Source organism: Aptenodytes patagonicus, chromosome 1 (assembly GCF_965638725.1).
Source record: "Aptenodytes patagonicus chromosome 1, bAptPat1.pri.cur, whole genome shotgun sequence".
Lineage (NCBI taxonomy): Eukaryota > Metazoa > Chordata > Aves > Sphenisciformes > Spheniscidae > Aptenodytes > Aptenodytes patagonicus.
Genome location: NC_134949.1, coordinates 87534060 through 87554479, shown reverse-complemented (window position 1 = coordinate 87554479; position 20420 = coordinate 87534060). Strand labels below are relative to the sequence as shown.

The 20420-nt window shown below is 48.9% G+C and overlaps 3 protein-coding genes across 10 annotated transcripts in view; 2 read left to right on the top strand and 1 right to left on the bottom strand.

Moving 5' to 3' along the window:
- Window positions 1-2820, top strand: part of EPHA1 (EPH receptor A1) — a 35394-nt gene extending 32574 nt beyond the window's left edge. For both annotated transcript variants that reach the window (XM_076346840.1, XM_076346831.1), the window contains 3 exons: window positions 190-383; window positions 699-854; window positions 1747-2820. In XM_076346840.1, the coding sequence (XP_076202955.1) occupies window positions 190-383; window positions 699-854; window positions 1747-1825 (429 nt within the window). In that variant the 3' untranslated portion in view covers window positions 1826-2820. The remainder of the gene's footprint in view (window positions 1-189; window positions 384-698; window positions 855-1746) is intronic.
- Window positions 2821-6527: 3707 nt separating this feature from the next.
- The window catches only part of ZYX (zyxin), a 29204-nt gene continuing 15311 nt past the window's right edge, over window positions 6528-20420 (bottom strand). The window contains exons 1-10 of one of the 7 annotated variants that reach the window (XM_076346746.1): window positions 18639-18700; window positions 14782-15042; window positions 11551-11735; window positions 10412-10504; window positions 9609-10115; window positions 9144-9285; window positions 8890-9059; window positions 8554-8732; window positions 8151-8271; window positions 7537-7730 (exon numbers count right to left, since the gene is read on the bottom strand). In XM_076346746.1, the coding sequence (XP_076202861.1) occupies window positions 7620-7730; window positions 8151-8271; window positions 8554-8732; window positions 8890-9059; window positions 9144-9285; window positions 9609-10115; window positions 10412-10504; window positions 11551-11735; window positions 14782-15031 (1758 nt within the window). In that variant the 5' untranslated portion in view covers window positions 15032-15042; window positions 18639-18700 and the 3' untranslated portion in view covers window positions 7537-7619. Of the gene's footprint in view, window positions 7731-8150; window positions 8272-8553; window positions 8733-8889; window positions 9060-9143; window positions 9286-9608; window positions 10116-10411; window positions 10505-11550; window positions 11736-14781; window positions 15043-15475; window positions 15552-17533; window positions 17701-18399; window positions 18487-18638; window positions 18701-20420 lie in introns of those variants that run through there. The other 6 variants (XM_076346766.1, XM_076346782.1, XM_076346787.1 and 3 more) reach the window with 6 other exon arrangements.
- Window positions 18878-20420, top strand: part of FAM131B (family with sequence similarity 131 member B) — a 56478-nt gene continuing 54935 nt past the window's right edge. Inside the window, exon 1 of the mRNA XM_076346807.1 lies at window positions 18878-18911. The gene's annotated coding sequence lies outside the window, so the exon portion shown is untranslated. The remainder of the gene's footprint in view (window positions 18912-20420) is intronic.

Sequence of the window (20420 nt, the reverse complement as noted above, 5' to 3'; positions counted from 1 at the left end):
ATCCCTTAGGTGTCCTGATCCTTTGCTGTGCTGCCCAAACCCTAATTTATACACGGAATCTGCTTCAACCCCTCCCTGGCTGCACACTGTGCAAAATAGTGAACTGCCTGCTCCCAGCCCCACAGAGGTCTCTGGCTCCTCTTTCGCATTCTCTGCTCTTGGCCAGATTTCTCTCTGTCCTCTGTGCAGGTGATGAAAAGCTTAGAGGACGGGTACCGGCTCCCCCCACCTGTGGACTGCCCATCTATCCTCTATGAGCTCATGAAGAGCTGTTGGTCACACGATCGGATGAGGAGGCCTCATTTTCAGGAAATCCGGGCACAGCTGCAACATTTCATCTCAAGTCCTCAGCTCCTCCGGCCTGTTGCAGACTTTGATCCCAGGTAAGCAGGCTATCACTGGAGGAGAAGTTAACTGGGAGATTTTCACCTCCCTGTCTCCAGCAGGAGGAGAGGTAGTGCTAGCCATGCAGGCTGGCAAGAGGCACCTTGAATGCTCTGTGTGCAGAAGATAGTAATCATCTCTCTCTCATCGTGACAGAGGGCATAGCCATTGGCCTGGGCAGTCTGACCTCACTGTGCAGAGAGCAGATAAGTTGGCCTAGCTCTGGCAGAGGGGGGTTGCCCTTTAGCTACTGTCTCATAGTACTGGCCATTTAAGGTAGTTGCCTGGCTAATGAAGGTTTTATCTGTCTTTAGGGTAACACTCCGGCTTCCCAGCTGCAGTGGATCTGATGGAATCCCCTATCGATCCATCCCTGAGTGGCTAGAATCCATTCGCATGAAGCGCTACATCTCCAACTTTCGCACTGCCGGCCTGGACACCATGGAGTCCATTCTGGAGCTCACTGCTGAGTAAGGGCAGGCTAAGCTCCCACGAGGCACCCCAGGCTATGCTACAAATAGCTGTGTCTGTCCCTGTGCTCTCTGAACAGGCACTCATATTTACTTGGAAGGCTTCTCTCCATCCTTCTCTGTATAGTTAAATGGAAGTGGACTGGCTTCTTGCCCTAAAAGGGAAGAATCAGCCCAGAAGAATTGGGATCAGCCCAAACTGCGAGACTTAATTCCCTAACTGTCCATGCTTGAGGCTCTTCAGGGGCCTGAGCTGCTCTGAACTCACGTCAGACACAAACAGCAAGGGGAAACAATAGATGGCAGACAGTTCTCTAACCTGACCATCTCCCCACCCTTGTAAGGATTTTATAAGAGAATTTTCTTGCCTTGAACTCTAGATGGGCTAGTGATATTCCCCCCACATCAGCCAGGCACTGTTCTATCATAGAGCAAAGTCCTTCTGGGCTCCTTAGAAGGACTCAGGTCAGATGCTTTACCAACGCAGGCATGTTCTGTTGTAGGGTTGGGAACGTATAGCCAGCTCCAACCAGGGCAGTTAGTTACATAAAACAAATGAACAGGCACAGTGCAGGGGCAGACCTGCTAAGGGGTTGAGACATGGCTCATATCACAAGCTGACATGGACACAGTCCTGGTTTAATGGGAGCACAGGCCTAGTCACAAGGTGGGAGAAGCCAGTTGACTGGGTGGGCAGACGTAGCCAGGGAAGGGCAGAAACATCTAGAAGTTTCTTCCCTCTAGAGAAAAGGTAGGTATAGTAGGAGACACTGAGGGAAAGGAAGCTTTCTGAATTAATACTTGGTAACTGTTTCTGCCCTTACCCCCATCCCAGTCCCCAGGGAACAAGAACAGCAATTCATTTTTTCCTTTCTTTTCCCCTTTCCTTCAGGGACTTGAAACAGATGGGAGTGTCACTTCCAGGCCACCAGAAGAGGATCCTGTGTAGCATCCAAGGCTTTAAGGAGTGATCAGTCGTGGCTCTCTCAAGCTTGCTAAATGCCCATTCTTACCAGATATCACTTGGAACCATTCCTATGGCAATTGCTTCCAAATGAGTGACTGGGACAAGCAAAGTGAAACAGCCAGAACTGAAAGGGCTCGTGAGGCAACACCACCTGCTCTCGTTTCTGTTCCCCCTTGCTTTAGCTGTACAGCAGCCATCAGTACGTTTCAGAGCACTGGTCTTAGAAACTGTTCTCAGCCCTGTCTTCTGTAGTCCGTTCTGTGCAGCACTAAGTAATCCCTGTGGTCCACATATTGGAGTTTCAGACCCTCAGTATATCACATGGAAACATGAGGATACATACAAAGCTGGTTGGGGGCAGTGGATAATGTTTTAAGATTGGAGATGAGAGTTCAGATAGATAGACTGGGACATTCAGGGAACATGCACAAGGACACAGACATGTAGAGATTGGGCCCATTCGCTCCCTGGCATACATCCTTTCCCACTTCAGCAGCCTTCTGTCTTCCTTATTTTACAACAGGAACAAACTATTCAGTCTTTCACAAGGCTGCTGGTAAGGAATATATTTTTTAATTCAGCTATTCTTGCCTTAAACACCAGCTCATGGTGTACTTCTTTCTTTGGAGGAGAAGTTGGGAGTAGCAGCACACTCTGCTGTAACTTGTGTGATCATGTAACCTCAGCATGTTGCTGTTTTGCACATGCACACTTCAGCGGGGAGATTTACATCTCTCCAACCTGCTTAATACCTTTTCTTGTGTCATGGACAGAAAGCCCTTTAGATGATGATACCCATTTTTCTCTGCCCCTTTTTAAAAGAGAGAATAGCCTTGTTTGGCTGGATAGGGTATTTGTAACAGAAAAATGTATAGGTGGTCTGTCTTATTCCTTCTCTGTGGAGGAAATGTTATTATTTATCAGAGCTCAAGACAGTTATAGACTGTAAATAATATTTTGTAAATAAACCTGTGGCAGAGCAGGCTGTGTTGGAGTTCTTTGGTTTATTTCAAATATGATTGGGACCTTTACTTGAGCATATATATTATAAGTTCCAGCAGGGTCCTTACATCCATGTTTAGTTGTTTCAGCCAATGGTCTTTGTCCATTTAACTGCAGATTTAATGTGGAAATGCAGTTGCATTAGGATTAAAGGATACATATGCAGCTGGTCACTTCAGACCTTTTTCTCTAAACCCAGTTACAGCTGTATCCATCCATTAGCCAAGTCCATCTTTTTACAGCTCCTGTGTTTACTCCTAAACCATGAGAAGTATTAGAAGCTACTGCTGTAGTTTGATGAAATACATGTGAGTAGTACTTCCTTCTCCTGCAGAATAGACTGTCCGGGGGGGGGGGGGGGGGGGGGAGAATCTCACTCTGCTGTTCCTAAGACTTTCTCCTACCTGGGAAGAGTAGTCACTCAAGATTTATTTTTCAGTGCTTGAGCTAAGTCTAGCTTGGTGAAGAAGGTGAGTGCTAGCCATTTAGCAATCAGTTACTTGCTGTAGATAGCTATCAGTGTTTCTGTAATTGTATAATGCTCCAAATTCTTAAGGCTATAAATTAACACTCCTGCTCCTGGGAAGGTCTTTCTTAACCATAAATGACAGAAGGGTTAAGAAGCAGAGATCTAAAGAACTGCAACTTAAAGCAAGAAGGCTGGTTTCTATTCAACATGAGAAGCAGCAGAGTGTACATGAATGAACCATAGCACACACGTACCTCAGCTACTCAAGTCACTGCAACTATAGTAAGAGAGACAGCTGACAAGCTCTTATTGTGAGTCTTTTTAGTATCTCAGTAAGTTCAGTCTTAGTAATAGTCTTTAACATGAAGTACAGATAATAAATAAAGTTGCTACATGGCAGATACCCAGGCTAGAAGATGAGTCTTGATGAGGCTGACACAAGATTATGAGCTTGTGTCATGCATCTGTAAACTTTAGCCTATCCTTGCAGATGACAGAAAATTGGGAGTGGTTGATATATCAGATAGTTGTGCTGCCATTCAGAGGAACCTTAACAGGAGAAATGGGAAGAGAGGAGACTCGAAGTTGAACAAAGGGAATTGCAGAGCCCTGCAACTGGGGAGGAATAGCCCCATGCACCAGTACATACTGGGTGCTGACTGGCTGGAAAGCAAGCTTTGCAGGAAAGGACTTGCAGGTCATAGTGAACAGCAAGTTTTACTTGAGCCAGTAAATGTGCCCTTGTAGCAAAGGAGGCCAACAGTATCTGGGCTGCATTAGCAAATGCATCACCAGTAGCTGGAAGGAGGCGATTCTTCCTCTCTATTCAGCATTGGTCAGACATCTGGAGTGTTGTGTCTGATTTTGGGCTCCTCAGTACAAAGAAGGACATGGACTTACTGGACTTGAAGGGATTAGAGCATCTGACATATGAGGAGAGGCTGAGAGAGTTGGGACTGTTCAGCCTCGAGATGAGAAGGTTTGGGTGGCTTTTACCATTGTGTATAAATACCTGATGGGAGGGAGTGAAGAACAGGGAGCCAGACTCTCCTCAGTGGTATCCAGTGAAAGGAGAAGCAGCAGTGGGAACACATTAAAATACAACAAATTCCATTTGAAGGTAAGAAAAAACTTAGTGTGAGAGTTGTTAAACACTGCAACAGGTTACCCAGGGAGGTTGTGGAGTTCTCATCCTTGGAGGTATTAAAAAAATGATGGGGTACATTCCTGAGCAACCTGCTCTGGTTGACCCTGCCCTGTGCAGGGAGGTCCCTTCCAACTTCAACCGTGAGAGCTGCTGAATCAGCTGGCCTGATAGAGAAGAGGCTGCTCAGTTCCATGTCCTCAGGTACAGCCAGTAGAGCAAGCCGGAGCGTGTATTCCCAATAGGCACTCGTGCACACAAAATATATATGTATATAATATGTGCATGTATATATATGCACACACACTGTACTGGCCTGAGGCAGAAAACACAGCAGTCACGCAAGCACAGCACAATCAGCCTGATCTTATTCCCTTCTCTGGCTGATCAGGATGAACCTGTTAGTGGGAAATATATACATACATACTATGGATCCCTCTAATGTCTAAGGCCAGCTATGCAGTAGCTGGCTCCACGATCTAGAGCCTGAGCTGGTCTCCTCAGTTGCTGGCACCAGGACATGAGTCCTTGAGGCCTGCAGCCCCACTCCAGTGGTGGGCACTCAGACCCCTCTGTGCATGCACATACACAAGGGAGCCCTCCAGTAATTAGCCTTAGACATTGGCTCTACCCAGCAGCTGGCCTGGGGATTCCCTGGTCTCCCTGTCACCTCACACACAGATGCTAACTGATCTCTGGTAGCTGGTCCAGGTTTACCAGTAGCTGACTTCCAGGCTGGAGAGTAACTGGCTTGGACCTCGTGGGAGCTCTAGCAGCTGACTCTCAGGCTGGTCTTTCCAGCATCTGGCCAGACTCGCCGCCATGCCAACTCATGGCTTTCAAGCCTCTTACCCTACTTACTCACCGGCTACTCTGACTTGATTTTTGCTAGTGATTATGCTGGACATACACAATACGCATGTACTCAGGTATTTCCAGTTGCTGGCACTTAGGCCTCCACATGCACTGAACAGAGTCCCTTCACACAGGAAAATAAAAAAATTTAAAAAAAAGTTTACTAAGAAGAGAGGACTGATGGCACTGATGACACACAGGGCATGGCCAGACAAGCGTACATGCAGCCAGCCCCTTCTGTGCCCTCTTCCCCCTCCCGTTTTCCCATGCTGCTTCCTCTCCTTGATCACTCCCTTTTCCTGCCTTTGATGCTGCCCCTACACATCCCGTAACAAGTGTTGCAGTCCCCAAATGCTCTTCCCCTGCACCCCATGCCCCTCCGAGGGACTAACCTCCCTTTAATCTGCAAGGTGATTCAGAGAGCCCTTCCCATTGACTCCGTTGGACACGTTTCATAGCCAGACACTGGGGCTATAGTCCTCTGATAGCTCTGGGAGGAGCTAGGTTAGAGTGCTTCTCTCCTCCCCCCCACCCCCCTCATCATTCCTCTCCTCTGTGCTCCTTGGTGTCTGTGGGCATGAGCTTTTAGTCACATAATCTAGAAACAATCACTCAAAACAATGCCTACAAAACAGCAAGAACTCAGATAAGAAAAGAAAAAGAAAGCAAATGTACAATTTGTTTCTTCTTTGCTCATCCTATAGGAAACCTCAAAGCATTTACTGGATCAATTTGCAAGGAATCATTTAAGATTTCCCCAAAACTGGCAAGAGAACAAGAGTAGGTTTCATGTCTTTGAAGTGTAGAAGCATTGATGCTTACCACAACGAAGAGTTTCACCTGCAGTGACCAAGACACTACCATGCTTAAAACCATAAACATCAAGCACAAATGCTTTCTGAGTAGCAATAGTTAAGGCAAAGCAAGCAAACTGACCACTTTATTCCAGTCTGATGCAAGTGGATTGTAATAACTTGCCTCCCAGTGACACCATCAAGCAGACTACAATCTGGCTGTACTGAAATGCAGTCTTCCACTGCTTTAAATGAGAGCTACTCTTCAGGCACAGGAAAGTAGGAAAATAAACAGATTGAAAAGGAGACCAAGAGGTGGAGATAGAAAGGCCATTTTCAGACTCATCATCTCTGGAGGCTAGGTGGAATAGCAACTACACATACACGCTGTACTGCTTAAGACAGCAGTTCTCATGGGTAGTTGAACAAATACAGCAGACACTTGTTAATGGAAAAAACCCACATTTTATTGAATGCAAACAGTGGTTGGACAGTGTACTTATTCAAAAGGTTTATTCAGTTTGAGAGTTTCTAGTCCAGGAAATGGGGCTCAGTGTAGTAACACTTAGAGCCAGACAGTACATTGCAATTACACTGCAGCTTTCACTGACGGCAGTGAAAGAATCCCTACTGGAACGGGGAGACGTTCCTTAGTCTGCTGAATCCTCATCCACGCACTGAGATGCCTCCTCACCATGTGCTGCCCATCCTTATGACGGTCTTTATTTGTAAACATGCATTCTTTGGACTGCTTTGCTACTCTGGTGCCCAGCCTGGCTGTCCAGAAACCACACTGGGAAATGATTCATTTTGGGGAGGGAAAAAGATTTTAAAAAAAAAAAAGTTTCCAAACTCAGGAACAGAGTAGGATTCCAAACATTGGCAGGTCAATCTGGCTAAGGAAAAAAAGTGACAAGACAGTTAGCCAGTAAAATCCATTAGAGACAGAAAAGCTATAGTAGGTTAGCTTTTTCCAGCAACGATAACAGAGATTCCCAGTATGTTCTGCCTCCACACTCTAATGCAGGAGTGAGGGAGGGGGCAGGGGAAGACATCCTGATAATGAGGTGGCACAAGAAAAAAAAATAAAATAAATTGAAGACAGAAGTGGTGCCGAGATGGAGGCTTCCACCTTCTAAGCTCAAATCATCATTCTTGGCTCCGTGGAACAGAAGAATGCTCAGCCCTTCCCAGCACCTGCCACCAGGTTGTTCTTGCTATTTCCACCAGGCAGTGGTGGAGGTCTGGTCTTTCTCCTCCAGAGTCTTAAGGGAACAGAGATTTTGCACTCACCCTGATCATAGCCCCCAGCCTGGAATACACTGTGGCCATGAAGTGGCTTCAGAAGAGGTCCTTTCTTGGTGGGTGTGGAGAGTGAAGTCTAGGAGCAGTTAATCCTACATGAGTAAAGAACTGCGCTGGCATAGTCTCCATTGGTAGCAATCTGCCTTGTCAGGCAGAGGGACAGGACAACGGTGGGGAGGGGAAGAGTATTGAGTGCAGGGGTCTTGAGGGTATGCCCACTCCAAGCTCCTCAGCATGCCGTTTTGGCACGAACAGTGTGACACTTAATACACAGCACGTGCCCATCCAGTGGAAAGCACCCATTCTCATCTGCTTCAATGGACAAGGGCTTCCCACAGTCCTAAACAGGGAAAGAAAAGAGGGAGGGAGCTCAATGACAGCCAACAGCAGGATAAATGCATTCAAGGATGTAAGAAATGCCCCACTGGATCGGGATAATGGCTCACAGCCCACTGCTCTGTCTCTGATGGTGCTAATGGGAGATACTGTTTTGAGGGAAGCGCAAGCCCCTTCTGTGATCCCAGCGTGTTCCTCCGGTATACACAGCTGCTGTATTAGGGATGTTAGAGACTACAGCCCTGCATAGTCCATGTTCATGGACCTCTGGTCTGTGAATGTCTAATCTTTTTCTGAACCTGCTTCAAAATGCTCCAGATTAATTCAAAACAATCTTAGTGTTTGGTCAGGACAGACAACAAAGGTGCCCAGTTGCTGGCAATGGGAATGGGAAAGATGGGAGGAGTAGGGCCACCAGGCTTACCTCACACTTGTAACATTTCATGTGGAAATTTTTCTCCAATGCCACCACACGCACTGTCTCATCCTTTCCAGGCTCTGGCATGATAGGCTCACTACAGACTGAGCAGCGTGGAGCATACTTCCTGCAACCCACAAAAATATGGAGGAGACCATGACCACCATAGTGGCATTCAATGCAGGTTTCCCACTGCCGTACAATAGTATTAGCAGCAGAGGAATAATAAATCACAAAGAAGTTTATGTGGGAAAAGACCTTAATTGCTACAAGGTACATTGCCCTCTCATTATTAACTTCATGTCCAACAGATCACATGGGCAACCCAACCCCATACTGCAGCAAAATTAAACAGGTGTGAAGGAATCTGCCTTCTTTCAGACACCACATGCACGTGCTCTCTCCATACCTGTGGTAGTCATCCACACAGTGAGGCTGGTTGGCCTGGTCCACAATAAAAGAGGCCCCCTCAAGAGGGGTATGGCACATCACGCAGGTGAAGCACTGGGGATGGTATGAGTTACCAGTGGCCTTCAGCATCCGGTCTGTGATGGTCTGTTTGCAGACACTGCACTTTTCCAAGGTCCCCTGCACCCAAAGGAAACAAGTAAGACACGTTAATCCAATCCCCCACCCCTGGGAGGCTACACCACAGACAGGCAAGATGGAAGGCGGAAGGGAAAGCAAGAGAGAGCAACCACAGCAAGCTCAGCTCTCTCCAGCAGCTTTCATCCCAGTGACTCACAGCATAGCAGTCCTCACAGAAGGGCTTCTCATCCACATTGTAGAACTGCTGTCCCTGCAGCTGCTTCTCACATTTGAAGCAGGTGAAGCATTCCACATGGAAAAGGCAGTCCAGGGCCCTCACAGCTGGCTGGGTTCGTGATAGGGGCTTCCGGCAGAAGCCGCAGAGCTCTGTCAGTGGAAGAAGAAAGGGATTAGGAGAGAGGAAAACCCACCACAGTCTTAGTCCTACGGCTGTCCGCTGAGGGAACACACCAGAAGTAGCAGCCTCTGCTGGGGGCGGATGCTCCATATCTTTCATTAGTTTCTGGGTCAACATCTCCAGCTCTTCTACATCCTTCATGGTCAGACAGGAATTTCCCCTAGGTGGATCTGCACTGGAGCCTGTGGGTCTATGCTGCAGGAAGAGGAAACATTCAGTCCCGAAGGACACATATAGACAGACTCCCTCCACATCCTTCCCTAATAAACCTACTTCTCTCACCTTTACTTCTTTTCTCTGTGTCCCTCTAGGGAACTATCTGCCATCCACTGTGCTTGCTCCTTTCCACCTTTACATGAAGTCCTGTCCCTCTCTATCACTGTCTCTAGTTACGCCTCTTTCAGATGGGTAACAGCTTCCCCTAGCCTGGGACAGACCCTCCCTCCTCATCCTTCAACTTCACTCCCAGTGATGCTGTGCCCGTCCAAAGACAGCAGTCCCATGGCTCTATCCCTTACCGTGTCTTTTGCAGCAGCAGGTTGTTCTGTGGGACGTGGCTTCTCCTGCACTTGGGGTCTTTCCCTCTGCTGGGCATAGGTGAAATTGGGAGGCTGTGGCCGAGAGGAGGGCCCTGAAGGTGAAGGGGCTGTGAACTGAGTCTGAAGGGAGGTAGGATATCTTGTAGAGTTTGAGGGAGCCACGGGAACATTGGCACCTGATTTGGACCCAGACTTAGGAGAGCCAGCGACAGGGGCTGGGGTGAATTTAGGGGCAGTCTGAGCAGGAGGGAGAGAGGGGGGTGGAGGGACTGGTGGTAGGGGCTCCTTGCGTTGCTGTGGGGCTGCCCATGGGGTTGGGGCAGGGGTCAAATCCACTCCAGGGGGCTTGAAAGATAAGCTTCCACTTGGCTTTGGAGTGAACTTGGAAGGAAAGGAATGAGGAGTATCTCTGGGTGCAGATGGTATTTCCACATGAGCTTTTGGGGCCGATGGCTTCTCCAGAGAACCTGTGGATCCTGGAGATATCTGTAAAGGGAAGCAACAGAGAGAAACAGGCAGTTATCAGCAAGGTGGAAGAGAAAATATGCTGTCTATAGCAGTAAGTCAGCAGCTATCACAGACCCGCAATGCTAAGAGTTCCCACACTGTTACACATTTACCAGTCCTGACAAGCTGCAAGATCTATGCTTTCTGGTCCTTCACATACACTTTCTTGCTATGGTTTATCCAGACATTTTAATCTTCAGTAGCACCCTTCTCACTACCTCCATTCAGCAAACCAGTCATCTCTCCTTCCACCTGCAACATTCTGGAGAGCTCACCCGCGATTTGAAGGGGTCATTCTTCTCCATGTCATCCAACATTACGGACAGTGAGTCAATCTCAAGATCAATGCTGCTCATCTTGCCACGTACCTATACCACCATCCATGAGGAAAGAGGGAGCAGAGCATGTTACAGGAACAGCCAGAGAACCGGGTGTATCCCCTTACAATAGCAGATTTCGACACTTTGGACTGTGGTACAGATCTGCTCCTTGCTTTGAGTGGATAGCAAGTTGGTGAGGATGAACAGGGCACAGTCTCCAAGGTCTACAAACAGTGGGAAAATGCACAGCCCAAAGAAACCTCACAGACAGATTTAGGTGGGAAAAGACATCTGGAGGTCTCTAGTCCAACACCCTGCTCACAGCAGGGCTAACTCCCAAGCTAGACCAGGTTGTTCAGGACCTTGTCCAGGTGATTTCTGAACATCCCCAAGGACGCAGACTTCCCAGCCTCTCTGGGCACCTGTGCCAGTGTTGAGCCACCCTTGGAGGGGAACAGGTTTTTCTTCTGTCCAACAGGAATTTCCCTTGCCGAAACTTGTGTCCATTGTCTCTTGTTCTCTTCTTGTGCCCCAGTAAGAGGAATCTGTCTTCTCTCCAGCCCTCCTTTAGGTATTACAGACTGCAGTTAGATCCCTGCCTTGGCCTCCTCTTCTGCAGGCTGAACAAACCCAACTCTTGCATCACGTGCTCCAACCCCCAGTGATCGCTATGACCCTTTGCTGGATTGCATCTAGTTCAGTATTCCTCTGGGGTTTCTATACTGGGGAGCCCAACTGGAAACAGTCCTCCAAGATGCAGCCTCACTAGCACTGAAGAGAGACGAATAATCACTGTCCTTGTCCTGCCGACTACACTCTCACAAATGCAGCCCAGCATGTGGTTGGCCTTTATTGCCACAAGGGTGCATTGCTGGCCCACATTCAACTCATTTGTCCACCAGGAACCCCAGGTCCTTCATCTGCAGAGCTGTAGGCTGGCCAGTTGACCCTAACCTACGCTAGTCCATGGGGTGGTAGCATTATGTGCTTTCCAAGATCTCAGGGCTTCCTGCTGCTTAGTTCAGAGAGTAGTGAGAAGCTGTCCCAACTCACAGAGCATCACAAGAAACTATACTTCCCTTGACCTCACTCACCTGTGGGGCAGGTACCTTGCTCACAGGCCCTTCATCAAACATCGGTGGAGGAGGAGGAGAAGGAAAAAATTCTTCTGGGGCTGGTGGAAAAGGCTCTTCAAAGGGTGGTGGTGGTGGGGGAAAAGCACAGTTTGAGGAGAAACTTGCCTCCTCTCCAGGTGGGGGAGGAGGTGGCAGTGGCAGCTCTGTGGGGAAGAATGAGAATAAAAGCAAGTTTGGATCATTTCTTACTCTTAGCCAGTACAAACCCCAGGAGGGGTCTTGAAGGTATTACAGCAAGTAGTTCCCCAGTACCCAGAAGACCCCAGCACCCATCAAGGACAACCGAACTCCACAGGCTGGCTTTCACCTTCGCCAAAGCTATTTGCCATCATATAAACTTTCATCAGTAGCTACTGCAATTAGGCACTGGGAATAGTTATTGTAAAATTGGGAAACATGTCTTACTATGCCCTCTCCCATTCCTCCTCTCATTCTTTGGTCCCTAGCATATGCTTCTCTCACCAGTAACTAGCTCAGATTGCTGAATACAGAGCAGCATTAGAAGGAATGCCAGCAGACAACCCAGGACCCTGAACAGCCTGCATTATTACAGGAAAATAAGCTGGCACCTCGCAGCTGGCTACTAAGCACTACAAGAAACAAGTGGGGGAAAAAAGGCAAGTTGGACCAACTACCCCCTATGCATATGAGGAATCTTTGAAACTGCTTTTATTTTTCTGGGAGATGAAAACAGCTTTCCTTTTGGAGGCTGAAATGTCCCCATACCTGATACAGATTAGGACATGAGAAATTTTCCAGCCTTTTAAGCAGGCTGAAAAGCACCAGAGTGCCTCAATCTCCTGGAAGTAAACCCCATTGCTTCCACCTATTCATATTTGCCAAAGATGTGGAACAGGCAAAAAGAGACATTTTCTACTACAGTGCAGTCAAATAAATGTGAATCCTCTTCCCTTCACCATGTATGGGAGAAGTTGTCTTCTCATCAGCCAAGCAGCAAAGAACACTGAAGACAAGGAGACATAACTTCCACATCCCTTCTTCTAGACACCCACCTCTCTTCCTAGCTAGCCCCAACCAGCAGTAGGGTGAAAGATCATGTTTTCCACTCCTGCTACTCCATGTGCAACTTTTAACAGCAGTAATTGAATTGTCTCATCTTTATATGCAGCTGTTGCCGACAGACTTTATAAGGACTTCTCATCTGTAACCTAAGGGAGATGATACTGCCCTTCCAGAAAAGGAAAGCTGAAATCTTACTAGCCAGCAGAATGCATAAACTGCACGGGTATGCAGCACCTCTTTCAAGCCTTCTTGCGCCACAGAAATTCTGCTTGGGGGGGAAATAATACCAGGCTGGTATTTTTTCTTTGAAACTACAGTTTGGGATCAAGTTTGTATACGCTTGCCTTTTGATTTATTGAAATGATAAAGAATATTGCAGAAATGTAGCCCTGATCTGCGGTCACATTGTTTCAGATGCACTAAAAGCCTGTTTTATGAATTATTCACACAAACAAAAGAGTTCCCCACAAAGTTACTATACCAGATTTACAGAATGATCAATACTAAATATAACATTCCTACAGCAATACTAACTTAGCCATCCTGTCATTTAAGACAAAGAGACCAATTGCTATGGCTTTATGTTATACTACTATTTGTTTGGGGAGTGTATAGGAAAGGGAGAGAAGGATTGAAGAGATGCATCAGAGAAGGATCAAGTCAGATGCATTTCTCTCATGACTGAGCTTTGGTGGTTCATCTGTACTTCAGATGTCTTGCTGGCAGCCCTCACCCTAGGGTGACACAGCAGCTCAAGCCAAATGGTTCTTCCACTAGTCTTTCTGTCAAGTTAGTTTCTCCATAATAAGCTTTATAAGGAAGGGAGAAGTGGAGCAAACAACACCCAACCCTCCACTCGCACTGTATATTGAAAAATAATTTTTAACATCCATCTGTCTACTTTTGTACTTCAGGTAATGTATTTGTGTCAGTTTGAAACCTTCTGACAGACACATCCCTAATCCACATGACTATAGCAGAAGATCGTAAAGCCTAAGATGGGACCTTGAATTACAGACACAAGATTCCAGCCAACAACGTATGAGAAAAAGGTCACCAGAGTTAGCTGGTACAATTCTAGGAGACAGAAGCACCAACATGCTGAGGCCCTTGTGACTCAAGAAATGGAAAAAATGGCTTAATAATTTGTCTCCTCTGAGCACAGGACCAGCCTTCCTACATCAGGTCAGCTGCCCACTAACTTAGCACGCTAACCTAGAAAACATCGGTGTTGCACAGTCTGTGCTAGACAGTGAAAGGAAAGAAATTTAAAACAGCAGTTAGCATTATCTGAATACGTGTATCCCAACTGAGGTGCACCCTGATAAGAGTCCTGGGGTAATATGCAGCATCAAGAGGTCCCTAGGGAAATTTCTGGTGGCCCCATGCTGATCAGTTCCAACTAGGAAGCCACACAACCAGGAACCTTCTGCTTCTTACAGGACACAAAACCAACCAACCAACAAAAACCAAACCAAAAAACCACCCCACCACCACAGGAAATAAAAAAATAAAAAAAAAAAAAGGAAAGAAAAAGAAAACCACACTAAAGCAAGAAGTCACTCTACACAGGAAAACACACCCAACCCAAACGGCTAGGAAAAAGTATAAAACTCTACAAGCCATACAAACTCTAAGTCTCACTTCCTGTTTATGATAGCTTCCACCATTTTTTCATGCAATTATTTCTTCCTCCCCATCTCCAGCAGCAAAGATGGCAATTGCAGAGTCCACGAGAAGGATCTCTACAGTCAGAGACAACCAACTTGAGCTGAGATGAATCAAGAAGAAGGAGAATAGCATGATTCATCACCATCAGGATCAACTTCCCTGCAACACACTTGCTCTCAGACATGCTGGCCAGAAACTGACTGCAGTTACACAATTATGCACTCAGGGAATACTATGAAAAATCCATTGCATTCCTCCAGCATCAGTGCAACGCAGGATTGCCTTTCCGGCTCCTTTCCTAATGGAGATACTACGTATTTTGAGATCCCTTTACAATTGTTTTATTTCATTCTGGAACCTGCCGACCTCTACAGCAAGACTATCCTTCACTCATAGCAGTTATGGCCCTGTTCTCATGTTAACCCCAGTTACAGACCTCACACCCTGAGAATTTAGAAATGCATATTCACATCTCACATGCCAGCCCTCACCTACCTTCTGCCAGCAGGGACATGGATGCTGATGGAATCTCCCCCACCTTCCCCATCTGAGCACGCTGGGCGCCAACTCCAGGAGGTGGGGGCAGCGACGACTCTGACGCACCCCCAGCCTTGAAGGGGTTCACCTTGGGTTTAGGGGCGACCACAGGTGCAAACTTCTTCTGCGGGTTGTAGAAGGAAGGGGTAGAAATGTTGATACTGACTGTGGATGTCATGCGGGTCCCTGGGGCACCTGGGGAGGCCATCTTCTCAGCACCTGGCAGGAGAGAAGAGGGAGGATACCTATATGAAGTCAGCCTTGAGCCAGAGTGGAAATAATAGAGAGGAACACGTGAAACAGAGGGATACAGGAGTTTAAGTCCGCCCAGAGGCTGAGGTGCCTGAGCAGGGCACAGAGCACTTCCAGGATCAGCACAGGAAAAAGGAGGAACAGAAACTGCAGACAGCTTGAATGAGCCAGCGCGCTTCACCATCTCAACTCAGTATGGCATTAACCGCAAAGGGGTTCTTGCCACGGAGAAAACCAAGCTCTTTGCTGCGCAAGAACCCTGCGTGCATGCATGCTGGAGACGACAGCAGCGAGCCAGTTCCTCTTGACCTTAGCCTGTGACAGCCCCAGTAACGTCCCACTTCACCCCCCCAACTCTGGCACCCCCCCCCCCTCCCCCCCCGCATCTTCCATCCTTTACCTCCAGACCACTGCAAGCCGGAGGAGCGCAGGCAGCTGCGGCAGAGGCAGAACAACAGGGCGGGTGAGGAGCTCCCTGGTGTCACGTCCCCGGGCGGAGCCCCCTGCTCTCCGGATCTCGCCTCCGCTTTCTCTCCTTCCTGCCCCCGGCGAGGGTGACAGCGGCTCCCGCCACCCCTCACCGGCTGCGCCGGCGCCCGCTCCGCCCCCGCCAGGAAGCGCTCCTCGGATGCCGGCCGGCGCTCCGCCGCCGCCCCCCGCCGCTCCGCCGCGCACGGCGCCCCTACGCCCGTCCCTTTGGGCTGCGACGGGGCGCAGCCAGCACCGCTGCAGCCGGGGCTCCCGTCCTCCAGGCAGTGCGGCCGCGGTCCTGCCCTGTGCAAGGACAGCCCGTGGGGTGGGAGGGGGGTAAGCACTCCGCTTGCGGCATGCGGGCAGACGAACCCGCTCCCCTCACTCCTGTCCACCACCAGACTCGAACAGCCAGAGGATAGCCCCGCCAAGGCGGCTGTTTCAGGAACCGCAGGTCTCGTGACGAGAGCCACATTTCCAGGATTCCCTCAGTCCTGCAATCCAGGCCAGGAATCTCATCCGTGCTAGAAACCTCCATGGAGCCAGATGCTTTGTTGTAAAGCCTGGCATGCCTATAGTCCTCCTAACACCCCAGCACAATAGCGCTTCCGCCAGCACAGGGGCTCTGTGCCAGTATTCCAAGTTGGCATGTTCAAATCAGTGCCCCTCCACACTGCCGGCCTCTCTCACACGGACAATAACAGCTGCTGGGACAGACAGCCCTGGTGCCACAAACATCCGCCCACCGCTAGTTCACCCATGGCTGCTGCTAAGACCCGCATGCCCCATTCTAAGCGCTCCAACGATTCAGTGCAGTATGGCGAGATGTAGTAACCTGTAACGGCTTCTCCAGGTGACAAGCGTGTGACAACATAGACAAATGTTAAGTCCATGCTGCTGCACTTTTGTTCCCTTTGTGCAGGGCTGTCAAAGTGCATGCAACTCACCAAACTCTTTGGGGCTTTTCAGAAGGAGGAAGAGGCTGCAACACTAAGCAGCATCCAAAAAGCTGTGCTGAGCATCTCCCACGTGATCCAGCATGGGAAAGGGCCAAGGCATAAGAGTTATTAGCAAGGTCTGTCCTCAATCCCTCAGACTTGGAGGGGGTCAACAGACTTGCAAGTCAGAAGGGACTGACCAACTCCCTCTAGTCTCCAGCTTCCCACCGAGCTACAGAAGCTATTAAAGAGACCTCCAGCCTTTCTTTAGAGACTTCTGCCTCGTGCTCCACTGTTTTGCTATGGTGTAATGAACCACATGGTAGTAGTTCTACCAGAATTTACAGCGTTACGAGCAGAACACCACAGTGACAATGCCACTTCTGACCATGATCCATACCCATACCCATCCAGGGTTAGTCAACACAGAGACAGTCTTGGGACATCAGCTGCTTCACAAAAAAGTGCTGGCTTTGCTACCAGCAGCTGCTATCTCCCTTAACCCAAAGCAGCCCGTTTCCTACTATGCTGTGTCACACTTAAGGCCCTTTCTGCTCAGAGCTGTCTCCATCCAGCAGCTGCCCCTGCTCATCCTCACTTCTGTTTATCAGTCCACCCCCACACAGACCAAACAGGCTGAGAAAGGCTGGCCTTGCAGAGTCACCCCCCCCAGCCCTACAGCATTGCCAATACCATCTAAGCCTTACCAGAAACACACAGCTTACGAGAGTCCTGTGGTGCTGTTTGTAAAAGCTATTGCAGAGGGAGTGTCACACCAGCAGACCTAATCTCAAATCCTTCTCATCCTCACATTTTCCCTGAGGGGAGAGATTTTTCTGCCTGCTGTAACAGCATTTAAGATGACTCAAGTGGAGCTATGAAGAAAGACGTCCCCAAAGGACATGGTCAGGATACTTAGTTGCCTCATACACTGTTTCTCTCTAACAGAAAGCAAGGAGAAGTAGGAGGACAGAACCAAGTGACACCTCCCTCAGCAGCAGGGTCACCTCCCAGAAGGTCCCATGGTGGGTCTGCCACCTCTTATGCACCCAGACAGCTTTCAGTTCTTTGACCCCAGGACACCTCTTTCAAAAGCTCAGCTCCTTTCTTGGGGCAGCAAAAGGAGGAGGAACCTGAGGAAGCAGAAAGCTGAGTGTTATTTTTCACCTCTGTTGGTAGAAAGCAGTTTGGCTCCAGCCACGCGGGGAGCCCCTGTAAAAGCTAGCCCAGCGCCGTAGTCTGACACACCGCATCTGTACTTCCCCTGTTTGCCAACTTCCTCCCAACTGAGGGGGGTCAGAAGGAGAACTATAGCAAAAAATATAGAATATGAAGTGAACAGATTAAACAGATTTAGGAGTTACGTCTATTTTCATCCTCTCTTACAGACTAATTCCAGAAAGTTCTCCCAGCCTAGCCCAAATTTACAAAGCTTCAAAGAGAGCAAAGTCCTCCTATCAGCTATACAAGCTGCAAGGTACAGCCTTAGAACAACCGGGCTGGGGGAGGGGGGCATTCAGAGCTACGAACTTCTCCCACATATGCTGGGCTTGCCTCCTCCCTGTGCGGGGGGGGGGGGGGGGGGGAGAGAAAACTCCAAAAAGCTATGCAAACATATTTAAAACGTTAGGAAGTTCTACGACTTTGCAGTACTTGCGTCTTCACTTTCTCAGGGCACTCCCAGAGAGACAGAAACTCATAAATTAAACAAATTTCATGCACAAAGAACCCCAGACTCCTCTCTCTCAAGCACATCTGGAAAAAGGCTCCATAGGTGTCTCACTCATCCGTACGCACACAAAAGAGAGCTTGTCCCGAGCAAAACCAGGCAACACCCCCTCCCTCTTCCCCACTGCTAGAGCTTTTACAGGAGCGTTTAGCTGCCTCCATTTCACCAGGAAGGACGAAAACTCACCAGATTAACACACACGCGAACCTCTCTTCTGCGGAACGGCAAAAATACCCAGGAGCCACGACCTGAAGTCAGCCCCAAAGAGACCGAGACTTTGTACGAGGCCAGCAACCCTCCCGGCGGGAGCGGCAGGAAGCCCGCGCCCCTCGACACGGGCGCACACCCCTAACTCCCTCAACGCCAGCCCCGGGGCTGCAGACAAAAAGCTTTTTCTGTAAGCCAAGAGAAGAGACGAGACTCACCTCTGGGGACGGGGCTCGGGGAGGGGGAAATGCCGCCCCCGGGGCTGGAGACAGATCGCGGGGCTGGGCTCCTCTGCCCCCGCACGGCCAGCTGCCTCGGCCCGCCTGCCCGGCCGGGAAAGGCAGCAGAAATGAAAGGTGGGGGAGCTGCTGAGCCCAGACGCTTCCTACCAACTCGCGAAAAAAGCCTCGCCCAGGCAAAGTTGTTTGACCATAAAAGGAGAGAGGCTGCGCGAACAGCTGAGCTCACTCGCTGGGGAATGTGGCAATGAGGTAAGGGGGGAAGGCGCGCACCGCCGGGGGACGGGGCTTGCTGGGGCAGTGGCGGCGGGAGCCCTGGGCTGGCATCTTGTGTGCACCCCCTTCGGCTTTAGGGGCAAGGGGGGGGTTATTTCTCTACCTGCCAGCGGTCACGAAGAAGAAATGTTTGTTGGGGCTTGCCCCCAGCCCTCTCTCGCGGCCTTACCGGGGCCTCGTAGCGCGGTCCCTCGCCTAGTGCCCACCCCGGGCCGGGCTCGCTGCATCCCACCCTCACAGAGCCCTGCTCCTCCCGCCTGCCCTAACTCCAGAGCTGCCCCCAGCCCATAATTTCACTTCCAGTCGCTGAGCTGGACGTTGGGAAGAAATTGAGCGGCTCTGGTGAGTCAGGGTCCCTGATGGCCTCTTCTTTGCATGAACCAGCTGCAAGAGCGTCTGACTCACGCTCCCCAGTCTTCCAGAAATTAAAGCAAACGTCAGATGACTCCACTGTGCAGAAAAGCAACTTGTTCTCCTTGTACTGTCTGCAGGGCCAACACTAAACTGTTTTATATCAAACACTAGCCACTTGAATTGCTTTGTTGCATTGCCTGTGCTGCACATCAGTTTTATTTTTATCCCAGCGCTGGCTTGGGGGTTCAGCCCTGCTCTAGACCAGGGACAGCCTGACCCAGCACAACAGAGCATGTAATTTTCAACCCCAATCTTTTCTTCTCCTCCTTGCTATCTCTCAGGGAGGAGGGATACCAATAAAGACAGAATTCCTGTGAATTGCACAACCATTGTACTTTGTCTTTGGAATTTGGCCTCAATATTGGGGTTAATACCCCTACTGTTCCAGATTCCCTGGAGAATTACTGTATTTGGTAATGCTCAGGAGATCTGGGGCTTATCTGCTCCTAAGACTTACCTATCAACATAGGTACCTTTCAGTACTGGTAATTTACTCACAGGTGGGTGAGTAAGCCACAAACCATACCAGTTCGACTCCCAGTGTGCACTACTGCAAAATGTTCATATTGGAGAGCTATGCAAAGAGGTTCATCAAGGCTTAAAAAATCCAGTGTAAACAAATCTCTAATTTTACAAGGAAGGTTTGTACAAAGAGTTAACGTCTTTTATTTAACCAGCTGATACAGTTAGAAAAATTGAGCCTTCTGTGAGGTTTTTCATTTTTATATACCATATAAAAATGTCACCCATAGCAATGCGTAGCACTGAGCATCTCACTCCTTACACAGCTGCAACTGTTGAACTATTGATCTATAGCTGTGAATTGCTTAGGGATATATAGCTATTGTATGGGTGCTAAATAATCCCGAAGTTGCTGCCGCTTTTGTAGGCCCGTTACCTCCCATGATTAATGCATGAAGTAACTATATAGGCTAAGGAAGGTATCTCTGTGCTGGGTCTTCTAACACTGTCACTTTTCTAGTGCAGTCTTTTTCCCTCTTGTTCAGATAAAGATGTCAGTGCAGAGCTAAAAAGATTTCATTGTGGAATTGCTAACCAAATTCTGGAACA